Source organism: Abramis brama (assembly GCF_963993115.1).
Source record: "Abramis brama genome assembly, chromosome: 24".
NCBI lineage: Eukaryota > Metazoa > Chordata > Actinopteri > Cypriniformes > Leuciscidae > Abramis > Abramis brama.
In genome coordinates, this window is record NC_139986.1 from 20,561,267 (window position 1) to 20,588,876 (window position 27,610).

General features: G+C 37.9%; 1 protein-coding gene across 10 annotated transcripts in view; it reads left to right on the top strand.

Moving 5' to 3' along the window:
* dip2ca (disco-interacting protein 2 homolog Ca) overlaps nt 1-27,610 on the top strand; it is a 103,482-nt gene that overhangs the window by 63,338 nt on the left and 12,534 nt on the right. For 6 of the 10 annotated variants that reach the window (XM_084102981.1, XM_084102972.1, XM_084102975.1 and 3 more), the window contains 24 exons: nt 2,680-2,814; nt 3,700-3,819; nt 4,175-4,372; nt 6,245-6,336; nt 7,014-7,124; nt 8,022-8,145; nt 8,941-9,050; nt 10,339-10,441; nt 10,550-10,614; nt 10,705-10,798; nt 11,616-11,735; nt 13,335-13,449; nt 14,785-14,924; nt 15,116-15,252; nt 17,432-17,640; nt 19,292-19,406; nt 19,860-20,061; nt 20,180-20,289; nt 23,302-23,382; nt 24,897-25,020; nt 25,826-25,947; nt 26,036-26,147; nt 26,234-26,343; nt 27,115-27,245. In XM_084102981.1, the coding sequence (XP_083959107.1) occupies nt 2,680-2,814; nt 3,700-3,819; nt 4,175-4,372; nt 6,245-6,336; nt 7,014-7,124; nt 8,022-8,145; nt 8,941-9,050; nt 10,339-10,441; nt 10,550-10,614; nt 10,705-10,798; nt 11,616-11,735; nt 13,335-13,449; nt 14,785-14,924; nt 15,116-15,252; nt 17,432-17,640; nt 19,292-19,406; nt 19,860-20,061; nt 20,180-20,289; nt 23,302-23,382; nt 24,897-25,020; nt 25,826-25,947; nt 26,036-26,147; nt 26,234-26,343; nt 27,115-27,245 (2,980 nt within the window). The remainder of the gene's footprint in view (nt 1-2,679; nt 2,815-3,699; nt 3,820-4,174; nt 4,373-6,244; nt 6,337-7,013; nt 7,125-8,021; nt 8,146-8,940; nt 9,051-10,338; nt 10,442-10,549; nt 10,615-10,704; nt 10,799-11,615; nt 11,736-13,334; nt 13,450-14,784; nt 14,925-15,115; nt 15,253-17,431; nt 17,641-19,291; nt 19,407-19,859; nt 20,062-20,179; nt 20,290-23,301; nt 23,383-24,896; nt 25,021-25,825; nt 25,948-26,035; nt 26,148-26,233; nt 26,344-27,114; nt 27,246-27,610) is intronic. The other 4 variants (XM_084102973.1, XM_084102974.1, XM_084102977.1 and 1 more) reach the window with 1 other exon arrangement.

Genomic DNA, 27,610 nt, shown 5'->3' on the forward strand with positions numbered 1-27,610 from the left:
GTGGGTTATTTTCAGCCTGTTACGTAATGACTCTAGCTGCTGGGTGTTTTCTCGTACACTCATCACGGATGATAAAGGCAGGAGACGAGGCAGGGAGGCCAGTGATGAAGCAGGAGATGAGGTAGTATATAAGGCAGGGAGGGAGTCTGGAGATTAGGGCTGGAGATTGATTTCCCAATTTCACTCGATTCTGCTTCACAAAGCTCTCATGCTAATTTGATTCTAATTCTGATTTGATTAGATTCCAATTCATTTGGGTGTATTTCAACTATGATATTCATTTTGCTTACATATTCTTACAGATGGAATAAAATCTCTCCAACAATGCTTTGAATGTTTCGGAGCAGTAACTTATCTTTTTGAACTATTCTTTAAAAGAACTGGCTCATAGGAGTTATTTGTTTCAGGAGTCGGGCTCCACTGGTCATGCTGTATGTTATTGATTCACTAAAAAGAAGCAGCTCGTAAGAGTAATTTCTTCATGAACCGAACTACTCTGGTTGCGCTCTACTCTATTTGTTTGATTCACTAAAAAGAACAGGCTCATAAAATAATTTGTTTCTGAGTTAGGCCACGCAGGTCGCATTGTATGTTATTGAGTCGAAAACAAGCAGCTCATAACAGCCATTTGTTTAAGAATCAGACTATTCTGGTAACGCTTTATGGTTTTGATTCGCAAAAAAATCTGTTCTCATCTGTTTGTGAATCAGGTTACACTGATGACACTCTGTTTTTAATTCGCTAAAATTAAACTCATCTTAGTCATTCATTTGAGAATCAAGCTACACATCATAGCCTACTGTATGTTTTTGATTCGCAAATAAAGAACACGCTCTTAAAAGAAATTTGTTTTTGAATAAACCGTTCCGCTGTATGTTTTTGATTTGCTTAAAAAGAACCAGCTCGCTGGCAAGAGTCATTCATTCAGGAATTGAGCTACAAGTTGTGCTGTATGTTTTTGATTCACTAAAAAGAACCGGCTCAAAAGAGTCATTCTTTCATGATTCGGACTACCCTGTTTTGATTAAGAAAAACGGACCAGCTCACAAGAGTCATTTACACTGTTAATGTTGTATGTTACTGATTCACTAAAAGGAACCGACTTAGAGTCTTTTGTTCAAAAATCAGACTACACTGGTAATGTTGGATGTTTTAAAAGAACAGGCTCATAAGGATCATTCAATCGTGAATTGAGCTGCACTGGTAGTCACATCAATATTTTTACCCAGCCCTCCTGGAGATGAGGAGGAGTAGCAGTAGAGACACTTAGTACTTACTGATGGTGGGTGGAAGCCCGGTCCAGGGGTCGTGCCCTTCCTTAGTCATATCCTTCATCACAATCCCCTTTTGTGCTTGGCACGATTCCTCAGACAGGAGGCATCTCGCTTAATCACGTTCATTCTGTTGACTTATCTCTACCAGATTTATGACTACTTCATTTTATATTTATACATGATAATACGTGTCAGAAACAAAATGATTTATGAAATAGAGCTGTAAAGTAACAGTTTCTCTTCTGTATAAAGTAATGCCCTGAAATATTCCACTCTATCTAATTTTGATATTAATGTATCATATCAGTCAGATACGAACTCAGGGTCTGCATAAAGTTTCATTACATTGAAAACCATCTATGCTGAACTAAAGCTAAGCAGCTAAAAGCCTTGGACTGTGTCGTCCTTGATCACAGTGGACGTTTCTGTTAGGGCCATTTTGCGTGTTTTATGGTGGAGGAGAAATAGTGCTGCCTCATTGGCATTCTCCTCGTTCCCGGTGTCGAAATTACACACGGCCGGTTATTTCTCTGAACGGCTCGATTGGAGCGCAGGATGAAATGGTGGGAAACTTGTGACAGCTTTTAGTGAAAGGCTTACCCACTGACATCTGCTATTTGAAATCGTACAAAAAAGGAAAGTGACATTTATTTACTTGACGTTAGACCACACAAACTCTGTAGGAATATCATAATGGTAATATGTGGCAGCCAAGGGCACCGAATGTGAAAAAGACGTTTCAGGAGCGAGCTGAGGGGAATGAGAAAGAGGCCGCAGACAGCTGAGAATTTATTGTCTGAGAGGCAGGGTGAACGGCGAGAGAGAAGCCCAGCGGACTCACCGAGTGGAAGTAAAAGGGACTGTAATTAAGGAAAGGATGAAAAAGCTCTCCTCTGTGTCTCTTGCGTTCCATCCGTCTCTCTCTTTCAGAGACATGTGCATGTTTTCCTCAAAATCACTTCCTGTATGCCTCCCACCCTCTTCCTTTTAATCGTAAACAATGTGCCAAGTGTGTTAGGGCTCTTTATCAAAGTGAGGTAGGACTGAAATCAATCCTTCTAGACAATCCAGTTCAAACGTTTTTTTTTGGAATATGATAGTTGGTTAAAGGTAGGCTAAAGTTGGTTATTAGCTGCAGAATCAGTTGCCAGCTGGTTTATTGGTGGTTAGGGCTAGTCATTGGATTGGTTATTCGGTGTATAATATAGATTGATCAGCAAATGACCAATTTGAACCAGATATAAATTTATGGAACATGATACAAACAACAAACCTGTTATCAGCTGGTTTATAGCTGGTCATTTTTTGGTCAATATATATTATAACCCTTCCCATGCTCCACAACAGCTTAAGCTAGAGTTTCTCATCCTTTCATTTTGGTTCCTCCTCATATTCCCAAATCCAGAGAATCACTCAGCCCCTCCGGACGTCACCACCTACACCTCCGAACATCCCGTTCAGGTTGAGAGGCCACAGGTGTCCACCGTACCCCGGACCACTCCCAAATATGGCAACGCCGAACTCATGGAGACCGGAGATGGTGAGGGCACAATAATGTGTGTGAAAGAAAAGGAGTGAGGTTTTAGAGACAGTAATGACGTTTTCATTTCAAACATTACAATGAGCTTTGAAAGATTTACATGAGTCATTTTCCTCAATCATTTTGACAACCCATCTAGCATTTCTCTTCCACCCTTACCATATTTATTTTGGCAGATGGTTTTATACAGAGCAACTTGCATATAGTCCCCCTGCAGCAACCTGGGGTTAAGGACACAGTGGTGGTAGCTGGGATAAATACTATAAAAGTATTGTTTACTGTTAGTTCATGATACTTAAAGCATTATGTACACCAACATGTTTTTATTAAATGATTTTCAGTGTGTGTCAAACAAAAAATCAAAAAATCACAGCTTCATAACAGAGGATCCATCAGAGCAGATATCACAGACTGTGTCTATTATCTGATATATATAGATATATATATATATCATCTATCATGCATGTAAGCCCTGGAGATAATAGACACAGTCTGTGATATCTGCTCTGATGGATCCTCTGTTATGGCGCTGTGATTGAGGGCATTGATCCCACTCTTTAATGTGATCTCTTGGGGACGCCCCTGAAGGCTGGATTTGACTGCATCTGTAAAATTGATTTGTTAGGGGTAAGATGAAAATTGAGGTGTTTGATACGGAAGTATACACAACAGTGGGGAGTTGAAACATCTTCATTGTGCACATTCAGCCGTCCATCTAATCCGTTTACAGCTAGTCGTTTAGACCCAGACAGCCTTGTGTGTGTTTATAGGCTCATTCAGGAAAATTGGATTTATTGTACGAGTGATAATACTCCTTTTGTTTTTGCTTGTTTTTTGTCAAGGTTTGTGTGTTTTTGTGCATTAACATGCATGTGTGCTTCATAGGAGTCCCCGTTAGCAGTCGTGTTTCAGCTAAAATCCAGCAACTTGTGAACACACTAAAGCAGCCCAGACGACCTCCGCTTCGAGAGTTTTTTGTTGATGATTTCGAAGAGCTCCTAGAAGGTGAGTGTTTGACTCATCATCACAGTTTCACAGATTTTTATGGAGCTATTCTTATAAACAAACACACATAATGATGCCTGATTCGCAAACAAAACAATCTTTTGAATTGGTTGTTTTGAATGATTTGGTTGAATCAATCAGCCAAATCAGCTACAGTAAGTCATCTAAATGAACACATTGTAATGAACATCAGCATTTAAATAAATGTCTTGACAAAAACACCAGTGATGAGTGATGATTCAACTGAACCGTTGATTTAAGGATTCACTGTTCATTGAACCAATTTGCTAAAACATGAATGATTTTTTGCCTCCTAAATGGCCATGTTTTGCCCCTTCCATCTGGTTTCATTCAGTCCAGCAGCCTGACCCCAACCAGCCACGGCCGGAGGGCGCTCAGATGATCGCTATTCGAGGGGAACCGCTGGGAGTGGTCACTAATTGGCCACCATCTTTGGAAGCTGCACTGCAACGCTGGGGGACCATCTCGCCCAAAGCGCCCTGCCTGACCACCATGGACACCAACGGCAAACCCCTCTACGTCCTTACTTATGGTAATATAGCCATATTTAACTACAGCCATACATATAACGACCAACATCTGCATGCAAACATACTGGAACAAAATTATAATATATTAGAGCAGAATCGTATAATATGTGATACTTTTCATACTCATAAACAATATTTCGGAGTATTATTTGGGACCACACAGTCTGATACAGTGACCCCGAAAAGTATTTCAACAATTAAGTCATGCTTAATGTATAAATGTCTTATTTATTTTATTTTATCATAAACAAAATATTTATTATATGTCAAACAAAATAGCACTATTTATTTTAAAGAAATAGCACAAACACTTTACAAGTCTTTTTATTCAGAAAATCTAGTTAGTTCTGAGAAAAGCATAATTTGTTTGCAGATGCCACTTGTTTTGATTTTTTGCATTAATGCATTGGCATTTAAGTGTGAAACTACTGTAGTGTATTTTTGGTGCTCTGAATATACTGATATACCTGTTCATTTTATAGTAACATAAATACCCTTGTCTCCTTGTTTATTTATGCTCCGACATGAGAGGGAGATCATTATAGGACTTTTTTTTTGTGTAGTGTGTGTGTGGTGTGAGGTCTCAGTCTCTCTCTCTCTCGTGCTGATTTTACTCGATGAGGATCCTGCACATCACTGGTGAGAGTGTGAGAAAGGGTTTGCAGTGTGTGTATCTGCTGTAATGGATTGGTATTTCCTCTTTTCTTTTCTTTTTTCTGAAAATTGAAAGTCATCATCATTTCTTCATCTTTACGCACGCACACACACACGTCATCAGGGCGCTCAAAACCCTGACCAACAGAAAACCTCCACTGCCACTCACACAGTTGCAATGTGAGCCAGAAAATGAATGGCAATGGCTGTTTGTGTGGCGCATTAACACCCCCCTCCCCCCAGAGCTCACCGAGGAATATCACCCTCCTCCTTAGCTCGTTAAAATCCTCGCTCAAATCAAAAGAGTAATTAACTTTCCACAGAGCGAGATCACTATCTCATGCGCACCGTTTGGCTTTCACTGGGGCTTCATAGCCATGAGTTAAATCCTGATAACAGCAGGTCAAAAATTCAGCAGGACAGAGAAGATAAAATTCAGAAACGCCCTGTGTGTGACTCATCCAGATGCTTAAACTTTGAGAAATTTGGCCATTTGGTCTCAGTCCATGTTTGTCCTTCGCTTGCCCTTCAGTGTGTGGAATCTTTTCACTTTTTTCTCTTTCTCTATTTCACTTCTTTTTTTTTTAATGTACAGCTTAGTTTTCTTATGCACCATAAAAGTACTCCATATGACTCTGAAGTCATACGATAGCTTTGTGGCAGGACCAAAAGGGAACTGACTTCATTATTCCCTGAAAATCCCTCTTTGCCTTTAATCTCATTTGCACTCCCATATACATTTATTCAAACTGTCGGTTCTTGGTTAAGAGATGCAGCATCCAATGGTGTTTCGCATTCACGTCAAACTCGGTGCAACCTACTCTACCGTTCAAAAGTTTAGGATTTTTTGAAAGAAATGAATACTTGTATTCAGCAAGGATGCATTAAATTGATCACAAATTAGATAAATGGCATTTATAGTGTTACAAAGTGTTTGTAACACTATAACTTTTACTTTTATTTCATCAAAAAATCCACAAAAATATTAAGCAGCACAACTGTTCAACATCCATCACAGGAATAAATAAATGTAAGTAAAATAGAAAACATTGTTTTTAAATTGTAATAATATTTCACAATATTACTGTTTGTACTGTAAATTAAAATAACTTCGGCCTTGGTGAGCATAAGATCATTCTTTCAAAAACCTTAAACTACAAGGCATTTTTGATGAACTGATCCCATAAAAGACAGTTTCTTCTGTACTTCCTTCTACACAGGTAAACTTTGGTCTCGGAGCATCAAAGTAGCGTACAACATCCTCCACAAACTGGGCACAAAACAGGAACCAATGGTCAGACCAGGAGACCGGGTGAGTGTGACTGAACCTATTAGAACCAGATCCACTCATTAGAGGAAAATTGCAAGTTCAATACAAGTTAACGTCTACATGCTGTCGATTACCACAGAACATTGTTTTGTCTTGTTCTTTAATTTTCAAATATACAAATATTGTGTGTACACTAATGCATGTCTATGAGGCAAGGTTTGAGTGCTAAAATACACCTTTTTTTTTAAATTAACTAGTTAAATGTTAAAACGAATACAAGTTTGAATATGAAAAGTAACTTAAATCTGCCTGTATTCACTTTTTATGGTGTAAATAGTAGCCTACACTGCTACACTGGATGATTTAGACAACTTAATAACAAATAACCCTGAATTAAAGCGCTTTAACAAAATGACACAAAATTCGAGCTGCTTTGAAACCCTCTGGATTGACTTGCCACATAGACTTCCATTATATCGACGGATGTGCAATTTTGTCTGTTTTAACATAACGAGGGACGAATCAAAATTATTGTGGTAATCGTCAACATGCTGCAGATGCTGAGCATAGAGCATAACTTGTTTTGAATCCAGAACATTCCTTTAATGACAGTGTCGTTTCCTGCCGCATGCCTCAGTTTTAAAGCATGTCCCTGTCAGATTAGCATACGCTCGTGTCTGAAGTCTGACACCTTTCCTCTCTTATCACTCCACGAGCAGGTGGCTCTTGTGTTCCCCAACAACGACCCTGCCGCCTTTATGGTCGCCTTTTACGGCTGCCTTCTGGCAGAGGTGGTGCCAGTACCTATCGAAGTGCCACTTACCCGAAAGGTGAGACTAAATATACCACCATGAGAGTCCATGAATGACTGTCACATTTCTTAGCTAAGCCTTCAGGTCTGCTTTTTTGACAACGTAGCAAGTTATAGTTCCTACCTACACACAATCCTCCCCTGCAGATCTTTCTTCTCAGCATGGATTCACACTATCGAGTGCCAACCTAACAGTCTTTACCGTGCAAAATATGAATATTTGTTTATTATTCATGTTTAATGGTAACGTATTACAAAGGCCTTCTGGAAACATGACCTTGTAAATATTGCAGTGTCTCGCTCTCCAGTTCTCTGTCTATTTTGAGATCCGTTATCTTTTCAGTATGTCAGGCTGAATGTATCAGCGCAGTCCCCTTGAGGTTGAGGTATTGCCTCAGATATGTATGTCGAATTTTAGTGGTCGAAGTAGAGGAGGAGAGCAGCTTTGGCAAGAGTCAGCCTGATCATCAGTCCAAAAATTCCAGGAAAGGACCTGGAAACTGGCAGAACACTCTCTGGCTTCCTCTGCATGCAGTGCACTTAGGAAACCAATAAACTTCTGTCCAGTCCAATAGCAGCTGTGTGTTTTTCTGCATACAGATGCTTTCATCCAAAGCCACTTACATTTCATTCAAGCTAGGCATTTTATAAGGAAATCGAACCAATGACCTTGGCATTGCTAATGCCATGACACTAATGATTACCATATTCAAATACCATGGTATTTGCATGGTTATCCATCAAAGATAAAAGAGATATTCAGGTATTATGGGAAAACATCATTTCTCAGTGTGCTGTCTGTAATAAGTAGGCCGTCACCTCCCCTGCAGTGTATTTTGCTGCTGTACTGATGATGGATGTTAGTTGTTCTTAGCCTATTTCTCTCTCTATATATGTGTGTCTGTGTGTGTATTAGGATGCAGGAAGTCAGCAGATCGGTTTTCTCCTGGGCAGTTGTGGGGTTACCGTGGCTCTGACCAGTGACGCTTGCCACAAAGGCCTTCCGAAAGGCCCCACTGGGGAAATACCACAGTTCAAAGGTCAGTGCGTTAATACACAACTCCAAAAGTGATGTATAGTGGCATGTAGCCAGAATATAAGCATGAAGTCTAGTCCTCTTTTCAGCTAAATATGGCCAAGAACCACCGACTTAGACAGGAAGAGACCATCTGATTGACATGTAAACCACCAACCACAGTTTGCAAACATTGTTTCTAAAAAAAATTCGGTATAAAATATATGCTGTTTTCAACTTTCTATTCATCAAATAATACGAATGTTTCTTGAGAACCAAATCAGCATAGTAGACTGATTTCTGAAGGATCATGTGACACTGAAGACTGGAGTAATGATGCTGAAAATTCATCTTTGCCATCACTGGAATAAATTTAATTTTTAAATATATTAAAATAGTGAGAAACTGTGTGGACCGGCGAGCAAACATCAAGAGCATGATGGGCCGTATCATGCGTGTGATGTTATATGAGCCAGACTGCTTGCAGTCAGCATTTGATGCCCTGTCTGGGCCGCAGTAAGACGAGAGAAGGTATAAATAGAAAATGTAGAAGTAAAGACTCTGTGATATTGTTGTAATGATTAAGTCGTCCCGAGAGGATAGTCATTTACCCCAAGACAGAGAAAAGACGGACTTACTCTCATCCTGACGCACAGTCATTTAGCCAGTCACCCTAATCACTCACTATCATTCTTTTGAGTGATAATCACTACTAATAATGGTAATGATAGTCATGGTTGCCTCATCAAGCTGCATGAATATTAATAGATTGATATGAATATTTATGTGTTCTCTCTGTTTGGTCCCACCCACTCATCAGGATGGCCAAAGCTGCTATGGTTCGTCACGGAATCCAAACACCTGTCCAAGCCACCACGTGATTGGTTCCCTCACATCAAAGATGCAAATAACGACACCGCCTACATAGAGGTGAGCCGTTATGGAAATATCAGTTTATTCAAATTATTTTACCGGCCGTACACACACAAACATTTTCCCGAAGTGGAAACCAACAGTCTGGGATTGTTTTTCCATATGCTGCACCCACCAGCCACTTTAATTGTTTTATGATATCTGATTGGTAGATATTCTATGTCTCGAGCCACAGAAATCAATATTTCCTATCAGCATGCCGGGCACAGCTGCCTCCATTAGAGAGTCGCTGGATAATGGATGATAAATGATTAATGTTTGTTTAATTGTGAATCGGGACTCTTGTAGGAGATGCTGGTTGATGGAGTGGGGCTGGTCTCATGTTACTGAACCATTTTTTGAGTGAGCTGTCTCAATGTTCCTCACCAGATCCCAGAAATCTGAGAGTCTGTGCAAAGTGGCTGGGTGTCAGATGTCCACGGTGCTGGGCCGATGTTTGATTTCTGTTTTACTGCACGCCTTTTCAGTACAGTATGACAAACATGTACAGAAGAAGACACTTCACTTCTAAAATCAAAAGAAAAATATGAAATTATATTTTACTTAAAGGAAACTAAGCCTTTATTGGACCATTAAGATTTTGGTAACACAATCTTTATGACAATACAGCACATTTTCCCCTCAATTCTTATTACTGTAAAGCAAAAAATTTCATTAATTATGTAATATGAAAGTAAGATTATTAAAAGTTAAGAAAAACTTTTAAAAAAGTTTTTTTTTTTTTTTTTATTATCACAAAGATAGCAATTTTTTATATACATAAGATGAAAAAAGTATTATTACAATTCTAAAAAATATATTATTCAATAAAGCACATTTTTACCCATTTATAATTACTGCTCATTTTTATATAGATAATGTGGAAAATGTATTATTATTAAAATGAGCACATTTTCTCCAATTACCTTTATCAATTAGCAAATTTTTTGATTATATAGTATGAAAAAAGCATTATTAAAAGTAAAAAAAAAATAAAAAAAAAAATGTGACGTTATACTACTGTAATTTAACGTATTACAGTAATGAGAATCTAATGAAAATAATAAAAACCTCAAAGTTAAATGTCTAAAAAGAATTGAAAACAAAGAAGAATTGTGGGGAAGATGTCATGAAATTGTCCTAAAAGTTGAAATACAGTATGACTTGGACAAGTTCTACACAGGTATCTTTACATTCACTCTTACAGTAGTGCGTTATCGGCCATGCAAACTGTGTTTGTAAAGGGATTTGATGCATTAATTGTTGTTAATGATTACCCTGTATGACACTGTTTATTGTTTTACAGTATAAGACCTGTAAAGATGGGAGTGTTTTGGGCGTGACAGTGACACGGATTGCACTTCTTACACACTGCCAGGCCCTAACGCAGTCTTGTGGATACACAGAGGGTGAGTCCCACAAGAACACACACACACACCATATTGTACCTCTAGGTCAGTCCCTGGTCCTTCTCAGACAATAATATTGTAAATCTATCTTCTCTTTTTGTCTTTCAGCTGAAATCATAGTGAATGTATTGGATTTTAAAAAGGATGTGGGTTTGTGGCATGGAATCCTAACTGTAAGTCATAACTTCTGGAAAAAATCATGTAAACAATAGATCATATGTTACACATTCAGGGTGATAATAAGTCACTTTCTGTTTCCCCAGAGTGTTATGAACATGATGCATGTAATCAGCATCCCATACTCACTGATGAAAGTCAACCCCCTTTCCTGGATCCAGAAAGTGTGTCAATATAAAGGTCTGTCAGACTTTTTATTTTATTTTATTTTTTTACACTAAAACTATTTACACCCGGTCAGATATGACTAATTTTGATCACCAAAAATGTTTACTCCAAGTCCTTATAACAACATATTATTACACAAATTGTGCGTACATCATTTTTAGCCAGGCAGTCATACAAAGAAATTATAAACACATGCAAAAACAAGACAGAATCAACAAAATATTAATAACTGATTATGTTGTAGTCAATGTACTATATGCGGTTTCCTGTGAACTATTTGTTTTTCAATACTTTTTTTTTTTTGCATAGTAAAACCTATAGCCAAGTTTTTTTTTTTGTTTTTTTAAATACCTTAACCAAGTTTAGTATTATGTTCTTCCCTCATACGTTTAAAAAATATTAAATATTTTCCTCATATTTTGATGATTTAATCGAACTTGAAGGGTCATTAAAAACAAATATTCCCTCTGAGAATCACTTTTGACCACTTTTTTTTTTTTTTTTGGACTTTATGTTGAGGAATATGTGTATGCATTGTTTTGTTTTGAAATGTATATATTTTTGTGCTTAGACTTGATATAAATAGACTTCAGTCTTAATCTTTAATCTTACTAGTAGCTTTTCATGAAACATGAACGGGAAAAATTTCAGAATGAATCAGTTGTAAAAACCCTCATTGGACCATTTAAAGGTTTACTCAGAAATTTGTTCTGCTCATGTTTTGTGAATTAGTCATATTTACGTGACAATGCTCTTTGATACAGTTTTGTACGTGTCTAATATGGCCATTCCTGTGATTTGCATAGTAAATATGTGTGTTTGTGTGTAGGTAAAGTGGCTTGTGTCAAGTCCAGGGATATGCACTGGGCTCTAGTTGCTCACCGAGATCAGAGAGACATCAACCTGAGCTCCCTGCGCATGCTGGTGGTGGCGGACGGATCCAACCCATGTGAGCTTTCTCTCTTTCTCTCCTTTTATTAACTCTTCCTTTCCCTTCCACCTTTAACCTTCCTCTCACACCTGTTTGTTTCTTGAAATACTCCTCTGACTGGAAACAAACTGAGGTTTAAGTAGCTGTTTACATACCCAGCAACCTGAAAAAAGCTAAAAGCATCATTCATAAGTGTGTAATATAAATGTATGCACTCATATATGCCCTCTGGGATTATAACTCACAGAAGAGATGAGTCAGGATAGATGATGCCCAGAAGCCATTTTCCTGACGTATACAGACACATAATACACAAATGGACACACTGAAGGACATTACATTCTTCTGCTGCCTGTTTCGTTCAAATGCCAATGTAAATGCCCCTACAGTCGATGTGTTTCTGATGGAATATTCAAGAAGTAAAATGGTTTTAAGGGGTCATACGAGGTTTTTTCTTGGTGTTTTGAGATTAATGGATTGATGTACTGTGTAGACATAGCTGAAAATGTGTAACACAAGGATTCCTTTCCAGTCAAAGAACATTTGGGTGAATCTCACAAAAACTCATATTTCAATTCAAGCGGAAAAAAAAGAAAAGGCTATAGAACTTTTATATAACCTTTATATATTATAACCTTTTTTTTTTTTTTTACCTTACTGTTTTACTAAAAATATATATTTTTCAATAACATTTCAATAACAATAACTTTATTTAGGTCCATACCATGAGTAAATAAAGTTGTCATTTTCAAACAGTGAACGTAGCCATCAAAACATAACATTAATTGATGTTGTGCACAGCACTGCAAATTGGTCAAAACATCTTTAAATATTATCATGAATTTACTTTTTATTAACTTCTGTAGGCTGTAAAAGAAAGGAAACTGATCTCTAGTGATGTGAAGTTTTTTATGATCATATACTGGTAAATGGTGAGAAACCTGGTGAGCCACAAGTTCATGACCATGGCTATTGATGGACAAAAATAAATAAATAATAATATTCAGAAGAAAAAATGTGAAAATATATGTAAAAAAAAAGAAAATAAAGCCTATTTTTTTATCACTAATTGTTTTAATGAAAAATATCATATATATATATATATATATATATATATATATATATATATATATATATATATATATATATATATATATAATTTTATATATATAAAATTTACATTTATTTATTTTGCTTTAACATGAAGTATTACATTAAAACATGAACACCCAGATGTATTCTGTAATTTTACCCATTGGGTAGACAAAATATAAACAATCACAATAGAAGTTATTTACATATAGAAATCGTAAAGGTACAATCTGTTCTTCAATCTTCAAAGCTTCAATCTGTTTAATTCTAAGGCTGGTAATGGAAAACTTTTTGGTGCAAAAAAAACTAGCATAAGTGGTCTTCAGGAGGAAAACTGAAATACTACAATACTATATGATATGGCCCCTTTAAACTGGATGTTTTTTAGTGAACTCTCCCTTTAAGAGCTCTGTTCCCATTGTACCCTACAATGTTAGGATACTTCTAAAAGTATGAACTGTTTAAAATGTTATATGAGATAGGCCTCGTATTATAGTACGTAATGTTCTCTTCCTTTCTCTGCAGGGTCCATCTCATCATGTGACGCGTTCCTCAATGTCTTCCAGAGTAAAGGTCTACGTCCAGAGGTCATCTGTCCATGTGCCAGCTCAGCTGAAGCCCTAACCGTGGCCATCAGGAGGTGAGAGGAGTGCTGACACATTGACCGCTCACTCACCCTGTAAACTTCCTTCCAGAACATTTAGATCTTTCTGTCCCTATTATGAGTTTCGTATTCCAAAAGATTCTGAAAAAAGATGGAAATATGGACACAAACATTTTCCTGTTGGTTAGACAGACAGATTGAAGTTAATGGTTCATCGAGAGAGCTTTACCGAAGTCTGTGTATGTCTTCAATGCAATTTTCCAAAACCATTTACAAGAAAATAATGTTTTTTTTAGGCTGCCTCCATAATTACAGCCCTGAATAGTCCTGACATCTTTGCTTTGTGACCGAATCAAACTCGTGACAGAACTCAGAGCATATGGTTTTCATTCCACAGGATTAACTCCATCGCTGGACGTTTTAACAGACCTTCTCTCTCTCTCATGACAAATTTGAGGATGAGAACAGCTTGTATGAATTTGAACAAAAAGTGAAACGAATTGAAAGCTAATAAAAGAGCCTGGTGTCATAGAAGAAAACTTAACCTTATAGTGAAGTCAGAGGAAAAAGTTATTTCAATGGCAACCAACAAAACGTAATTCCGCTGTTTTTGTCATCAAAGAAGTTACGTCATTGTCATTAGTGGATTTACTGAGCAAACTAGTAGTAACCTCATTTTTCACCCTTTGCACTCATTTGGTTTGGGCAATGTGGTTCACAGAATATTTCTCACTCTGGTAATAATTTCCTTCCTCGTTCTCATTTTCATTTCAGAGCTCTAGATGATTGGTCCAACATTTCTGCACTTTTGCTCTGTTCCAAAACTTAGACAGCTTTTTAAAGAGTTAGACATTATGCACACACCCGACACGACGGTTGTTTGGGGAAAAAAAGTCACATTCTAAGGTGTTCTAAATTTTGACTGAATGTCCTTTACAGAGGCAATCCCTGAGGCTCTGTGGGGGAAAAAATCACTCAAGATGCAAGAAATGTTGATTATAAATATACTTACATTATATTCGAAACTACTAATTTAAAAAATAGAATGGCGAATCAAATGCTGTTGGAACCAATCCCAAGTTCCAAGTTCATCCGTTTCTTGTAAGGTCCCTTAGTAGGCACCCTATGTAGTGTGGAGACAGCAAAGCAGCACACTAGGTTTTGGAACAGAGCTATTATTTCCAGCACACCCTGTTTTATGTATTTTGCTCAAATAAAGCCTGCTGTACTTTGCCAAACATATCTGTTAGCTCAGACAAGTGTCTTTCAGAGGACATTATATGTGGGTGGGGCTTAGGGTTGTCCATCAAAACAAGTTACATTGCATTATTCCATTATTGCTCTGATCTTGCATTTTATTTCTCGTTTTAGGCCTACAGATGACAGTAACCAGCCGCCGGGTCGAGGAGTTCTGTCTATGCAGGGTCTGAGCTACGGTGTCATCAGAGTGGACTCAGAGGAGCGCCTGTCAGTACTCACCGTACAGGACGTGGGCACTGTAATGCCAGGAGGTACACATATGTACATGCACAGATGGTTCTGAGAAAGTCTTGAATGTGCCTATGTAAATATTGTTGTATGTTTAGCATTAAAGAAGAGCCATCAAAGACGGGCGTTGTGTAATGTGTACGCCTCTCTCTGTGTGCTGTATTTACTGCTTCATAAAGTGTGTAATCTGTTTATTGATGTTGTGTATGTGCAGCTCTGATGTGTGTGGTCAAACCAGAGGGAGTTCCTCAGCTGTGCCGAACAGATGAGATCGGAGAGCTGTGTGTGTGTTCCATCGCCACGGGAATGTCATATTATGGGCTTTCGGGCATGACAAAAAACACCTTTGAGGTTTGTGTCCTATCAGAGCGAGATCGATTTGGCTGTAGATTCTCCTTCCAACAATCCCTAGACCTCTGCTTGAACTGATGTTAAAATGCTCCGATCAGAGTCTTTTCTTTGGTTTGTTTGTTAAATTGCTTGGAAATAATGAGTAGAGCATTTTCACATGAAGTCTGATATCTGAAGCCTGATTTCACCTCACAGAGTATAAAAATAAAACAGGTGATTGTGAGATATTAGAATGAAAATATGTGAGATATAATGTCATGCTATGAGATATAAAGTTGCAATTACAAATAACAGTCACAAATTTGTGATAAAAAGTCCCACTTGTAAGATATAAAGCCAAAATTGTGAGATATAACAGTGAGAAATAAAATTTCAGTTGTGAAATATAAAGTCCCAACTGTGAGATATAAAATCGCAATTGTAAGATATAAAGTTGCAATCAGAAATGAAGTCGCAACTGAGATAGAAAGTCGCAATTATAATATATAAATTCACAATTGTGAGATACATATTAATACGGTATAATATAGTGAGATACACTATAAAGTTTTACACAATTACAAAAAAAAGTCTCAATTTTGATTTTTTACTCTGAGGTGAAAAAATTGTGTGACCAAATGACACAAAAGTAAAAAATATTCACTATCCAAAACCATTTTGGTGCCTATTTTCTCAAAAGAATTTCATAGACTTAATTTAATTGTTTTTTAGCCATTAAACTTCACCCTTTCCTCCAAATAAAATAATGGCAGATCATTGAAATGCATTTTGGACTCAGTCAGTGATATGTGGCAAATATCTGGGTATTTGTAGCTAATCTTTCTAGATTTCTGTCATTTAGTACTGTAAATCTGTCGAGCCTACATTAAGTCCACAAGTTTAAATCTAAATGTAAAGTTTAAATTTTCAACCAATCAGTTATCATTTCACTGTAATGTTAAATGGGGGAGAAGTGACTCTATAATAGAGGTCTACACATGATGGATTTTTCAATCCCGCTACCACAAGTAGCTAACTGAAACAATATGTTATATTTTATCCCGTTCCGCCCTAAACTTTCACATTTTGTCCCACTCCCGCCCACAAAAGCCCGTAGGAAAAGGTCTATGACTACGTTTACAAGCTGTCAATATTCGGGTTATGGTCGGGTTAAGGTCACTATTTGGGTTTCTGAAACATTCGGAATAACCCGTTTACATGCGTGAGCAGAGAGAGTTACTCCTGTATACATGGAATTTGTAATCAATTGGCAATATCCCGATGTAAACGGCGACGCACGGTTAGCGTCTGGACGTACGGACAGCCTTAAGATGCAATATGCGTCATTTCCGATTCTTCTTCCTGTATCCAAAGACAACAACAACAGCAGCAGTACGCGGATAATGAATAGTTCGGGGCAGATAGCGATCGCCTTTGTTTGCACTTTCCTCCTCGCTCCAAAAGTGTGGTGCTGTGCTGTGTCTCGTCATGTTTACCTCTACTTGTTTACTTCCGGTATACTGCACGCGGGTTTTTGTATGCGCCGTCTCTACTCAAAAGACCAAGATTCCTTGCGAATAGAACATGCGCAGAACACAAATCAATGTTCCTTTTGATGGGGATATGCCGATTACGCGTTTACATGACCAAATATTCGGGTTAGAAAAGGGGTACCCCAGGGATCATATTCGGGTTTTTAAAAACTGGGATATGAGCATATCCGGGTTTTTGCCGGCATTTACATGGCCGTGCGCGACCGGGTTATTGCTAATATCCCGGTTTTGAACGGGTTATTGGCTGCATGTAAACGTAGTCACTGTGGATTCACTCCCGGTCCTTGTTGGATTCTGTCTAGTTCCATTGTCTCTAGGCTATTTTTTTCCAATTTCCACAGACATGACACTTCAGATCTCCAGTGACAGACTTCTACATGCTGTTGTTATTAGATAATTATATTTTGTGGGAGCCCACGAGTCATTTCTTTCTCCCGATTCTCACGCACATATCAGTATCTTCCCTCACGTATCCACACTGAGCACACTCCACACTTGTCCTGCGCCACAGTGTTGTGTCGGATCCCATGGTCGTGCACACCTCTACTCCATAGCCATAGAGTGAACTTCCACATTTGTATGCTGTATTAAATGTACAAATGTATAGTTTGATCTTAATTTTTGTCTTTTGTTTTGTTTGCTGTCAGGTTTTTCCCATGAGCAGCTCTGGGGCTCCTATCAGCGAGTACCCCTTCACTCGTACAGGGCTGCTGGGTTTCATAGGCCCGGGTGGGCTGGTGTTCGTGTCTGGAAAGATGGATGGTCTGATGGTGGTGAGTGGACGGAGACACAACGCAGACGATATTGTTGCCACAGCGCTAGCGGTGGAGCCCATGAAGTTTGTGTACAGGGGCAGGTGAGAACACATTAAAAACAAACAAACATAGCATATTCTTCTTGGTCATCAAAGACCGTGTGGTGTATATATAGCGCATGAGCTTGTTTGCTTTGGACATGCTGAGTGCAAATTAAATGGATTTAACACCTGCTGGGGCGGCAAGAGCGTGTGCTCTGCGTGTTGTGGTGGAGTTGTTCTGTTTCAGTTGCCTCTGTGAAATTACCTCAGGTTTTGTTCATCAGTTTTCTTAAAGCTTTATGCAGTGTGGTAAATCAGATGTGTTACAGTAATAATATAATATAGTGCGTCAAGCCATAAAAATACATTTTCATTACTTGAAACAAAATAAACATTGTTTATTTTGTTACTTTGTTAATTAGCTAGTTGCCAAGGCAACAATTCTCATTTTCGTTTAGTTTAAGTTGAAGTACTAAAATAAGTAAGGAATAATTGACAATGGGTCGTTGATTTATTCGAAAATAATGCACACCTAATGCAGTAATGCGGTAATGCGGCCACGACAAAAAGCGGAGTTACAAACGTCATTTTAGAGCAAGTAACAGAGGCTTGAGCCATAGATAGCAGACTAATGCAGTTATTAGAGAGAGAGAGAGAGAGAGAGAGAGATTAAGCGTGTGTGAATTACCAGAGTCTGTACGTCTCTGAACAGTGTTCGTCAGCAGCGTCTCTACTAATAGCGAAACTGTAAGTTTGTCTACTCCAAGAACAGCGGCGTTATTACCTGTCATGTACCAGTAAATGTCATGTATCTTTCAAGTTGCTAAACTTTTTTACTGATAAAATCATCAGAGCAGCGCTGACAACACGTTTCTGTGCGAGTGTGTGTCTGTACTGTATGTGTGCGCGTTTGAGTATGTGCTTTCCGTACATAATAAAACTTAATTTTGTGGCAAAAACATAGCCATATTTTGTTGTTTTTATCCTATTATTCACTATATTTATTTGTTTGGTCAGTGTCATCGTGGGTTTTGGTTCTTTTGCTGTTGTAGGCTGTAAGAACCTTTGAAATAACTGAAATCATTTTGCAAAGTGGATCTGTAATGTGGTCAGGACCTGCCTGGAACTACTTTAGCCGTGTTTCCCTGAAAATAATTGCACAACTTAGAACGTTCCTCAACCAATCAGATTCAAGCATTATGATTATACGTAGTGTAACTAAAACTAAATAAACTCATCCTTAATAAAAACTATATTGACATATAAAAAAAAATGGCAAAACACCAAAATGACCTAAACTAAAATTAAAGTAAAAACACAAAATAAAATATAATTCAAATGTAATGAAAAAAATTACTCACAGATGCCCTAAAATCCTTTTGCAACACTTTACATTTTTGAAGTTTTAAAATAAATGTTTTAATTAAATTCTGCTGTTTATCACTTCAGCTATGTTTTGTGATTTGAATTAATTCTAATTCATTATTGTAATCATTATAATTATTAACTATTACTATTTTTTGTATTAATTGTTATAATAAGAATGAATAAATGTAAATGTAATTATTAATATTACAATTATTATTATTAATATTTTTTTTTAATATTAATTTTAATAATGTTAAATTAAATTCGATTCTGGCCACTAGTTCCTGGTTCGAGATGTTTTAGGGGCCGGTCTGATATCTCCTGTCTGTATCTCCATCTTCAGGATAGCGGTATTTTCTGTGACGGTCCTGCATGACGAGAGAATTGTGGTCGTAGCCGAGCAGCGGCCGGACTCCACAGAGGAGGACAGCTTCCAGTGGATGAGCCGTGTACTGCAGGTATTTGTCCTTTTTATACACACCCTTGCCGATCGATTCGGGCAGCGGCGACTTGCTATTCCCATCCAGTCTGGCGGGAGTCACCTTAATCGCTGCGTAACCCCAGTCACCATCCAAACTGAATTAGATATCGCGCTATTGCTGACTTGTGTACTTTCTGTCAGCACTTTACGAGTCCTTACCGGCATGTAAAAATAACAAGATGCATTCAGGCACGGAGGTTGGCCTTCACTTCCACCCACCCATTCCACTCTTTTGTTGTAGGTCATTAATCTTGCAAATATGGTATTTTTTCCTTCCACTTCCTGAATTCCTGTTTGGTAATTTGGTTCTCCCCAAGGCATCGGTAAAGGTCAGCGGCTGCATCAGATCTCAGCTGGCAGCCTCTTCTCGGCTTCTTACGAAGTCTATTTTTAAACCTCACCTGACAATCGAATGCGTTTCTTTCTGCAGGCGATAGACAGCATCCACAACGTGGGGGTGTTTTGTTTGGCTTTGGTGCCCGCTAACACCCTTCCCAAGACTCCGCTGGGAGGGATCCACCTGTCGGAGACCAAGCAGCTGTTTTTGGAAGGCTCCCTGCATCCCTGTAACGTCCTAATGTGCCCTCACACCTGCGTCACTAACCTGCCAAAACCCAGACAGAAACAGCCAGGTCTGTCTGCGGCAAGGTCACCTTAGATGTCGTACGAAATTAGAAGTGCCAGAAATTGTGTGTGTGTGTGTGTGTTGTCTGCTTGTTTGTGATGTGCTTCCTCTGCTCGGTCCTGCAGAGATTGGACCCGCCTCTGTGATGGTTGGAAACCTGGTCTCAGGGAAGAGGATCGCTCAGGCCAGTGGCAGAGATCTGGGCCAGATCGAAGACAATGATCAGGCAAGAAAGGTGTGTGTGTGGTACCATGGGGCCTCGATTTTCATCTGCCACTCCATTCACTCTCCCTCCCCTTTCATTCATTCCTCACCTCCAGCAAACCATCCAGTCCCATCCAGCCAAGAATATGCACATAAATTGGCATATATTTGTCTTTAAAGGGATACTCCACCATTTTTTCATATTAAACTATGTTATTCCCTTAACTAAGACGAGTTGATACATACCTCTCTCGTCTCAGTGCGTGCACTCAATCGCTCTAGCGCGCGGCGAAACTTTGTTAGCACTTAGCTTAGCCCAGTTCATTCAATATGGGCCAAGCAGAGAAGCTACCAAACACCTCCACGTTTTCCCTATTTAAATACAGTTACTCGCGTAGTGTAACTCGACCTAGGACGGTGACACAAAACAAAACGTTGCGCTTTTCTAAGCGTGTAAATATTCTAAGCGGAATACCATAGCAAGTGCTTGTAAGCACTTCGACTTGGCGCAGTAATATCTTCACTAGAGGGAGCGGGGGCCGGTGAGAGGATTTTTCACGAGTGAAGATATTACTGCGCCAAGTCGAAGTGCTTACAAGCACTTGCTATGGTATTCCGCCATACAATATAGTTATCCATTTTACACGCTTAGAAAAGCGCAACGTTTTGTTTTGTGTCACCGTCCTAGGTCGAGTTACACTACGCGAGTAACTGTATTTAAATAGGGAAAACGTGGAGGTGTTTGGTAGCTTCTCTGCTTGGCCCATATTGAATGAACTGGGCTAAGCTAAGTGCTAACAAAGTTTCGCCACGCGCTAGAGCGATTGAGTGCACGCACTGAGACGAGAGAGGTATGTATCAACTCGTCTTAGTTAAGGGAATAACATAGTTTAATATGAAAAAACGGTGGAGTATCCCTTTAATGCCAGCGTTGCAATACATTAAACTGCCTCGGGATGCTTTATAATTGCTTTTAGATGAGATGAAGCATCTGAGTCAAAAAATGCGTATTAGAATATTTACCAGTTAAAAAAACTATATTTTGCATATTCATTCAAATATTTTTTTTAATTAAATATGTAGTTCCAATTCTTATGTGTGTGTGTGTGTGTGTGTGTGTACTTATATATCTTTGCAGTTTTACTGATTTAAAATGTGTATGAATAAATAATGATAAAAAAAACATTTTTTATATATTACAATTTATCTTTTGTTACGTTTTCTTTAAAAAAAAAATATATATATATATATATATATGTGTGTGTGTGTAATAAAAAGTAATCAAATAAATCATTTTTATTACAATAAAGGTAATAAAAATAAAGAATACAATGCAAAAAGCACATGCATATTTTTTTTCTTTTAATTTTTTTTTTACAAACTGTTTTTTTTCCTCTGGTCATTTTCTCAGCATGAAATATATGAGATGATTCATTCTCCTGCATCTGTCACAAACTTGAAGACAGATTGGGATTTTATTCCCTGTGTTTTCATTTTGGTGGCTTAATGTTTGGAATATTCCACACGTGTCAACACATGGATAACTTTAGGCCTCTTAATTAAACCTCTGATGGTAAATTTTCCAAGTTGTTTGACGATGGGTGATTCGCAACAGATGTTTTGTATTTAATAGCTGGTGTGGATTTGAATCACTTGTGTCACTTACATCAGCAGGAGTCAGATGATCAATATTACAATTCGACTTAAACAAGTTGCAGCCTCTTATAAAGTTACCGGCCAACTTATTACACACATTTGGCGCTCGCCGAGCATTCATTTTGGACACTGTGTGGCATGCAGTAATTATCCCAACTGGATTTGTGGTAGGGGAACTGACCCCTGACGGCTTGTCAGACCTCTTCCTCTCAGCCAGAGTCGTTTTAAACCCAACCCCTACAGACAGCATTCTGGGAAACTGTTAAAACATTTTGTCACCAAACCAGAACTTGACAGTTTTATGCTTCTAAAACGTTCTCTCTTTTTTTTTTTTTTTTTTAGTAAGGATTTAAAAAAAGCTGTTTTTGTGGAAAACCGAGTACTCCATTAGAATGAGTATTGCACACTGGGCTCTGTTTGGGAGGGCTGGTTGGGTTGTTTTTTGTGCTGTTAGTATTGAGTTGATGTCTTTGGTTTTGCTGTGCTGTCAGTCAACCACCTCAACGCGAATACAATCCATTACACTGCCCTCTCAGGCTGAAAGATGGCAACCATTATTCCGTCAGCCTGTCTGCTGTGCACAACACCATAACCTTAACACACTCATACACCGCAGCACAGCTGTCGGCCTCACACACGAACCACATATGCTCACACACATTCGAACAAACATGTGCACAGGCTTAAATATGCACACACATACACAGTGCTGCAACAGTTGTTGGCTGCTGTCTCTTGCATGCCTTCCTCATCCTCTCTCTTTCGCTCATTCCTTCACACCCTTCCAGCCCTGCATGGGTATGCTCTGTCTGACACCAACAAATGTGACCTCCGCCATCTGCGCCGCTTAAGGAGTCACAGCCGTACATGACTGTTTTCCATTTTTACTCCGCATAGCTTGTGTTTGTTGTTTTTTCATTGCTTCTATCCATTCATACCTATGAAAATCAGGCCCGCTGAGTGAATGAAAATAGTTTTATTTCATGCTTTTAAGAGGAGGAATGCGATCCAATGTGTGAATAACACTGGGAGATGAGGTAACACATGACTGCATTCACTTGCAACCTTAAGATAACACCAGCACCGCTTACTAATGACTTTAACAGGTCTTGCTAATTGCAAAAAAAGCATCCTTTGTTTTAACAGTTACAGTCAAATGTCATGTCTCTTTAATAATATTGCATTTGGCAAAACAATAGATTGAATCAGGTTTATTAAACTTGTTAACACCCACCTGTTTGTCCTACTCGTATGTGAACATTTTAATGACTTGTGTATTAATATTTTCTGATTTGATGATAATCAGGTTTTGGGAATATCATGTAATCTCCCTTAAATATCTTGGATTTTGTAATAATCATCACAGGCTTCCTTTTTCCACCCATAGTTCCTCTTCCTGTCTGAGGTGTTGCAGTGGAGAGCCCAGACCACCCCGGATCATGTGCTCTTCACCCTCCTCAGCTCAAGGGTATGACATGTTATAAGTAAGATACTGTACATACTCTACTGTTCAAAAGTTTGGGGTCAATACAGTTTTTTTTAATGTTTTTGAAAGAAGTCCTTTATGCTGACCGAAGGTTGCACATATATATATATATATATATATATATATACAGTACCAGTCAAAAGTTTGGAAACACTACTATTTTTAATGCTTTTGAAAGAAGTCTCTTATGCTCATCAAGCCTGCAGTTAAAAACAAAACAAAAACAAAAAAAACAGTAATATTATGAAATATTATTACAATTTAAAATAATGGTTCTCTTTTTTAATATACTTTAAAATGTAATTTATTTTTGTGATGCAAAGCTGAATTTTCATCAGCAAGTACTCCAGTCTTTGGTGTCTTATGATCCTTCAGAAATCATTCTAATATGCTGATTTATGATCAATGTTGGAAACAGTTGTGCTGCTTAATATTTTTTTATAACCTGAGATACTTTTTTCAGGATTATTTGATGAATAAAAAGTTAAAAATAACTGTATTTATTTAGAATAGAAATCTTTTGTAACAATATACACTACCGTTCCAAAATTTGGGAACAATAACTATTTTTTTTAAAGAAATTAGTACTTTAATTCAACAAGAATGCGTTAAATTGATAAAAGGTGATGGTAACGATTTATATTGTTAGAAATGTTTTTATTTTGAATAAATGCTGTTTTTATGAATAAATGCTGTTAACGTTTTACTCATCAATGAATCCTGAAAAAAGTATTCCAAAAAAATATATTAAACAGCACAACTGTTTCCATCATTGATAATAACCGAGTATCAAATTATCATATTAGAATGATTTCTGAAGGATCATAAGACACCAAAGACTGGAGTACTTGCTGATGAAAATTCAGCTTTGCATCACAAAAATAAATTACATTTTAAAGTATATTAAAAAAGAGAACCATTATTTTAAATTGTAATAATATTTCATAATATTACTGTTTTTTGTTTTTTGTTTTTTTTTAACTGCAGGCTTGATGAGCATAAGAGACTTCTTTCAAAAGCATTAAAAATAGTAGTTTCCAAACTTTTGACTGGTACTGTATGTATGTATATATATATATATATATATATATATATATATATATTGCATGTTTTACTTTAAAAAAAAAAGTATTTATTTGATTGTTTTTTGCATTTTGTTTATTTTTTATTAAAGAAAACCACTTTTTATTAAATATCACCACTACCATTCTGGTGCTAAATTCTTCTGTGCATGAGGTAATAAAGAAGAAGAAAGAAATATCTCAGTTTCTGCACCATTTCCCCCCTCTAGGGAGCAGGAATTGGAATCATAAATGATTTTGGCCTGGTTTGCAAGGGATACGTTTTTTATATAAACTAAAACTGCAACCATTTGTCATCGCAAGCTATTTTGAACACCACATGCCCTCCATAGAAAAGTTGTGATAACTCATCCTGAGTTGAGAACTGTGAGGAAACTGTATCGTTGACATGTTTGTGTATGTGTGTGAATGCAGGGAACAGTCCTGAGCTCACTGACGTGTCTTCAGTTGCATAAGCGGGCGGAGAAGATAGCAACCATGTTGATGGAGCGAGGCCACCTGCAGGACGGTGATCACGTTGCGCTGGTGTACCCACCTGGTACGACACCATCAGTTACAAATCTACAGCTCTAAATCTGTGATCAGTCCCACTATATTCACATTATTATCATACTCTAAACCAGGGGTCTCAAATGATCGCAGTAAATATGACTAAGATTATATTCCCTGACAATGTCCGAAGTAGGCCACCCAGAAACATTCCAGTCTGGCTTTGATATAATCGTCAAAATTTATTTAAAGAGGGTGTATTGTGCTTTTTTACATTTTCAGCTTTCTTTAATGTGTATTGCAAAGTTACAAAGCACAAAGTCCACTCCAAAGGGAGTTAATCTCTATATCAATGCGCACGATTGTAGTGTTGAGTTTTATTCTGGGAACATACACGTATAAATAGGGAGAGGCCTGGTTGAGTTGCGTTCGTACTGTGTTAAAACTCACAGTTATGGTAAGGGCCATGATATTTTCAAAAATGCACAAAGTGCTTGACCAATCAAAACACACTGATTCAACTGACCAATCAGAGCACGCTTTTTGAAAGGAAGGTCTTCATAGAGACAGGAACTAAACAGAATATTGCTGACAGACTGGGAAGAGAGATGCTGCAACAATGTAAAATATGTGAAAAAGAATGTGTTATTTGAACATTGAAGCATGAATACCTATTCTAATAGACTCAAAAACAAAATCAAGACTTTGTAAAAGGGCATAACAGGTCTTCTATTATGCTTGATATTTGAATGGCCATATGAAACTATCTTGTCCGATAGTTTGAGACCTCTTATCTAGGATAAAAAATCTACACAAATGCCACACATATATGAATATGTGTTTATAATTTACAGGTATAGATCTGATTGCTGCCTTTTACGGATGCCTGTATGCCGGCTGTGTACCAATCACAGTGAGACCACCACATCCCCAGAACATCGCCACCACCCTGCCCACTGTGAAAATGATTGTGGAGGTGAGTGTTGACCTGAGATCCTACCATATCTAGTTTATGAATTGTGAAGGAAAAAACAAATAACGCTAATTTATGAATTTGTGTTCAGGTGAGCCGATCAGCATGTGTGATGACCTCACAGATCATATCCAAGCTCCTGAAGTCGAAGGAGGCGTCTGCCGCAGTGGACGTCAGGTCGTGGCCTCCTGTTCTGGACACAGGTGAGAGTGGGTCAAAGGTCAGATGGCTTCTTCAAAAAATGTAAAATCTAAATGAACATTCATTTAATATCTAACATGTTTTCAAGATGATCTGCCAAAGAAGAAGCCCCCTCAGCTCTACAAACCCTCCAATCCAGACACGCTGGCTTACTTGGACTTCAGCGTCTCCACTACAGGGATGCTTGCAGGAGTAAAGGTAAGTATTTTATTCTCTTGTTTTGTGTGAAATGAAAAACCCCTGCTCTTTACTTCTCCAATACAAAAAACCCCGGAAAGAAAACGTTTGAAAACCCTCTCAGTTTACAATAGGTGAGATCAGGTGTCATGTGTGCAGAGGAACTTTTTTGTTTCATTGTTAAGAGATGAAAACCAGGTTTTGAACAGACCACTGCTCTTTTGTCATAGGAGCCATGAGTGTTTGCGGCGACCACCCAGTATTGTGTAGTTCTTCAGTCCTTTGACCAAGAACTGATCTTTTCAGCCCCCTGAAAATCCTATATAACACTACACTTTTATGTTTGATAGCATTTCCACTTCAAACATGGCAGCCCAGTTGCATTCCTCAAAAAATAACTCATCATTCCTCATGGTCTCATTATAGGCCAGTCCACTCCGCACAGGCAAACACGTTTGTTGGGTTTTGTCTGATCAGTGTGTTACCCCTGTCGACCTCTGTTGGCATTGGTCAGGGTTTGTTTTCACCCGACTGAACATGTTCAATCAGTGTTTGATGGTGTCTGTTGGGGCAGTGTGAACATGAAAGTTATTTTTCATAAAATTCTAAATCCAACTGCCAACTTGCTTGTTGGTGTTTGTTGCCGTTTGTCTGTGCGGTGTGAATTGGCTTTATGAATAAAATAAAGCACAATCATGATAAATGCATTTAAGCCGACTATTCTGTATGTATATAATCATTTTTTTATGTAATAACAAAAAAATAATGGAATCTTTTTATACATCATCTCAGATGTCCCACACAGCCACCAGTGCCTTTTGCCGCTCTATAAAGCTCCAGTGTGAGTTGTATCCCTCTCGTGAGGTGGCCATCTGCCTGGATCCATACTGTGGCCTCGGATTTGTCCTCTGGTGCCTCTGCAGGTGAGAGACCACCACGTTCATGCCTGAATTTACAATTTGAAAAACAAGATTCATACTTGAAACAATGCATCTTTATGAACTCATGCACACTGTGTCTGCAATATTGTTTATTTTGAAGGAATGGTCAGGTTTCAATATTCAGTCTACGCAGAAAATAATTTCCATATGCCTCAGTTTGTAAAAACAGTTTGAATGAAAGTATATAGGTGAATTTTTTATTATTTCTTCATTATATATTTATTTTGTTATATATTTTAGTTTTATAGAATTTTAATTGCCAATGATTTTTTAAATTCTTTTGAACTCATTTACAAGACTTGTGTAAAAATGGTTTTAATAACTTAATAATCTTGTCTGTGTAAAGT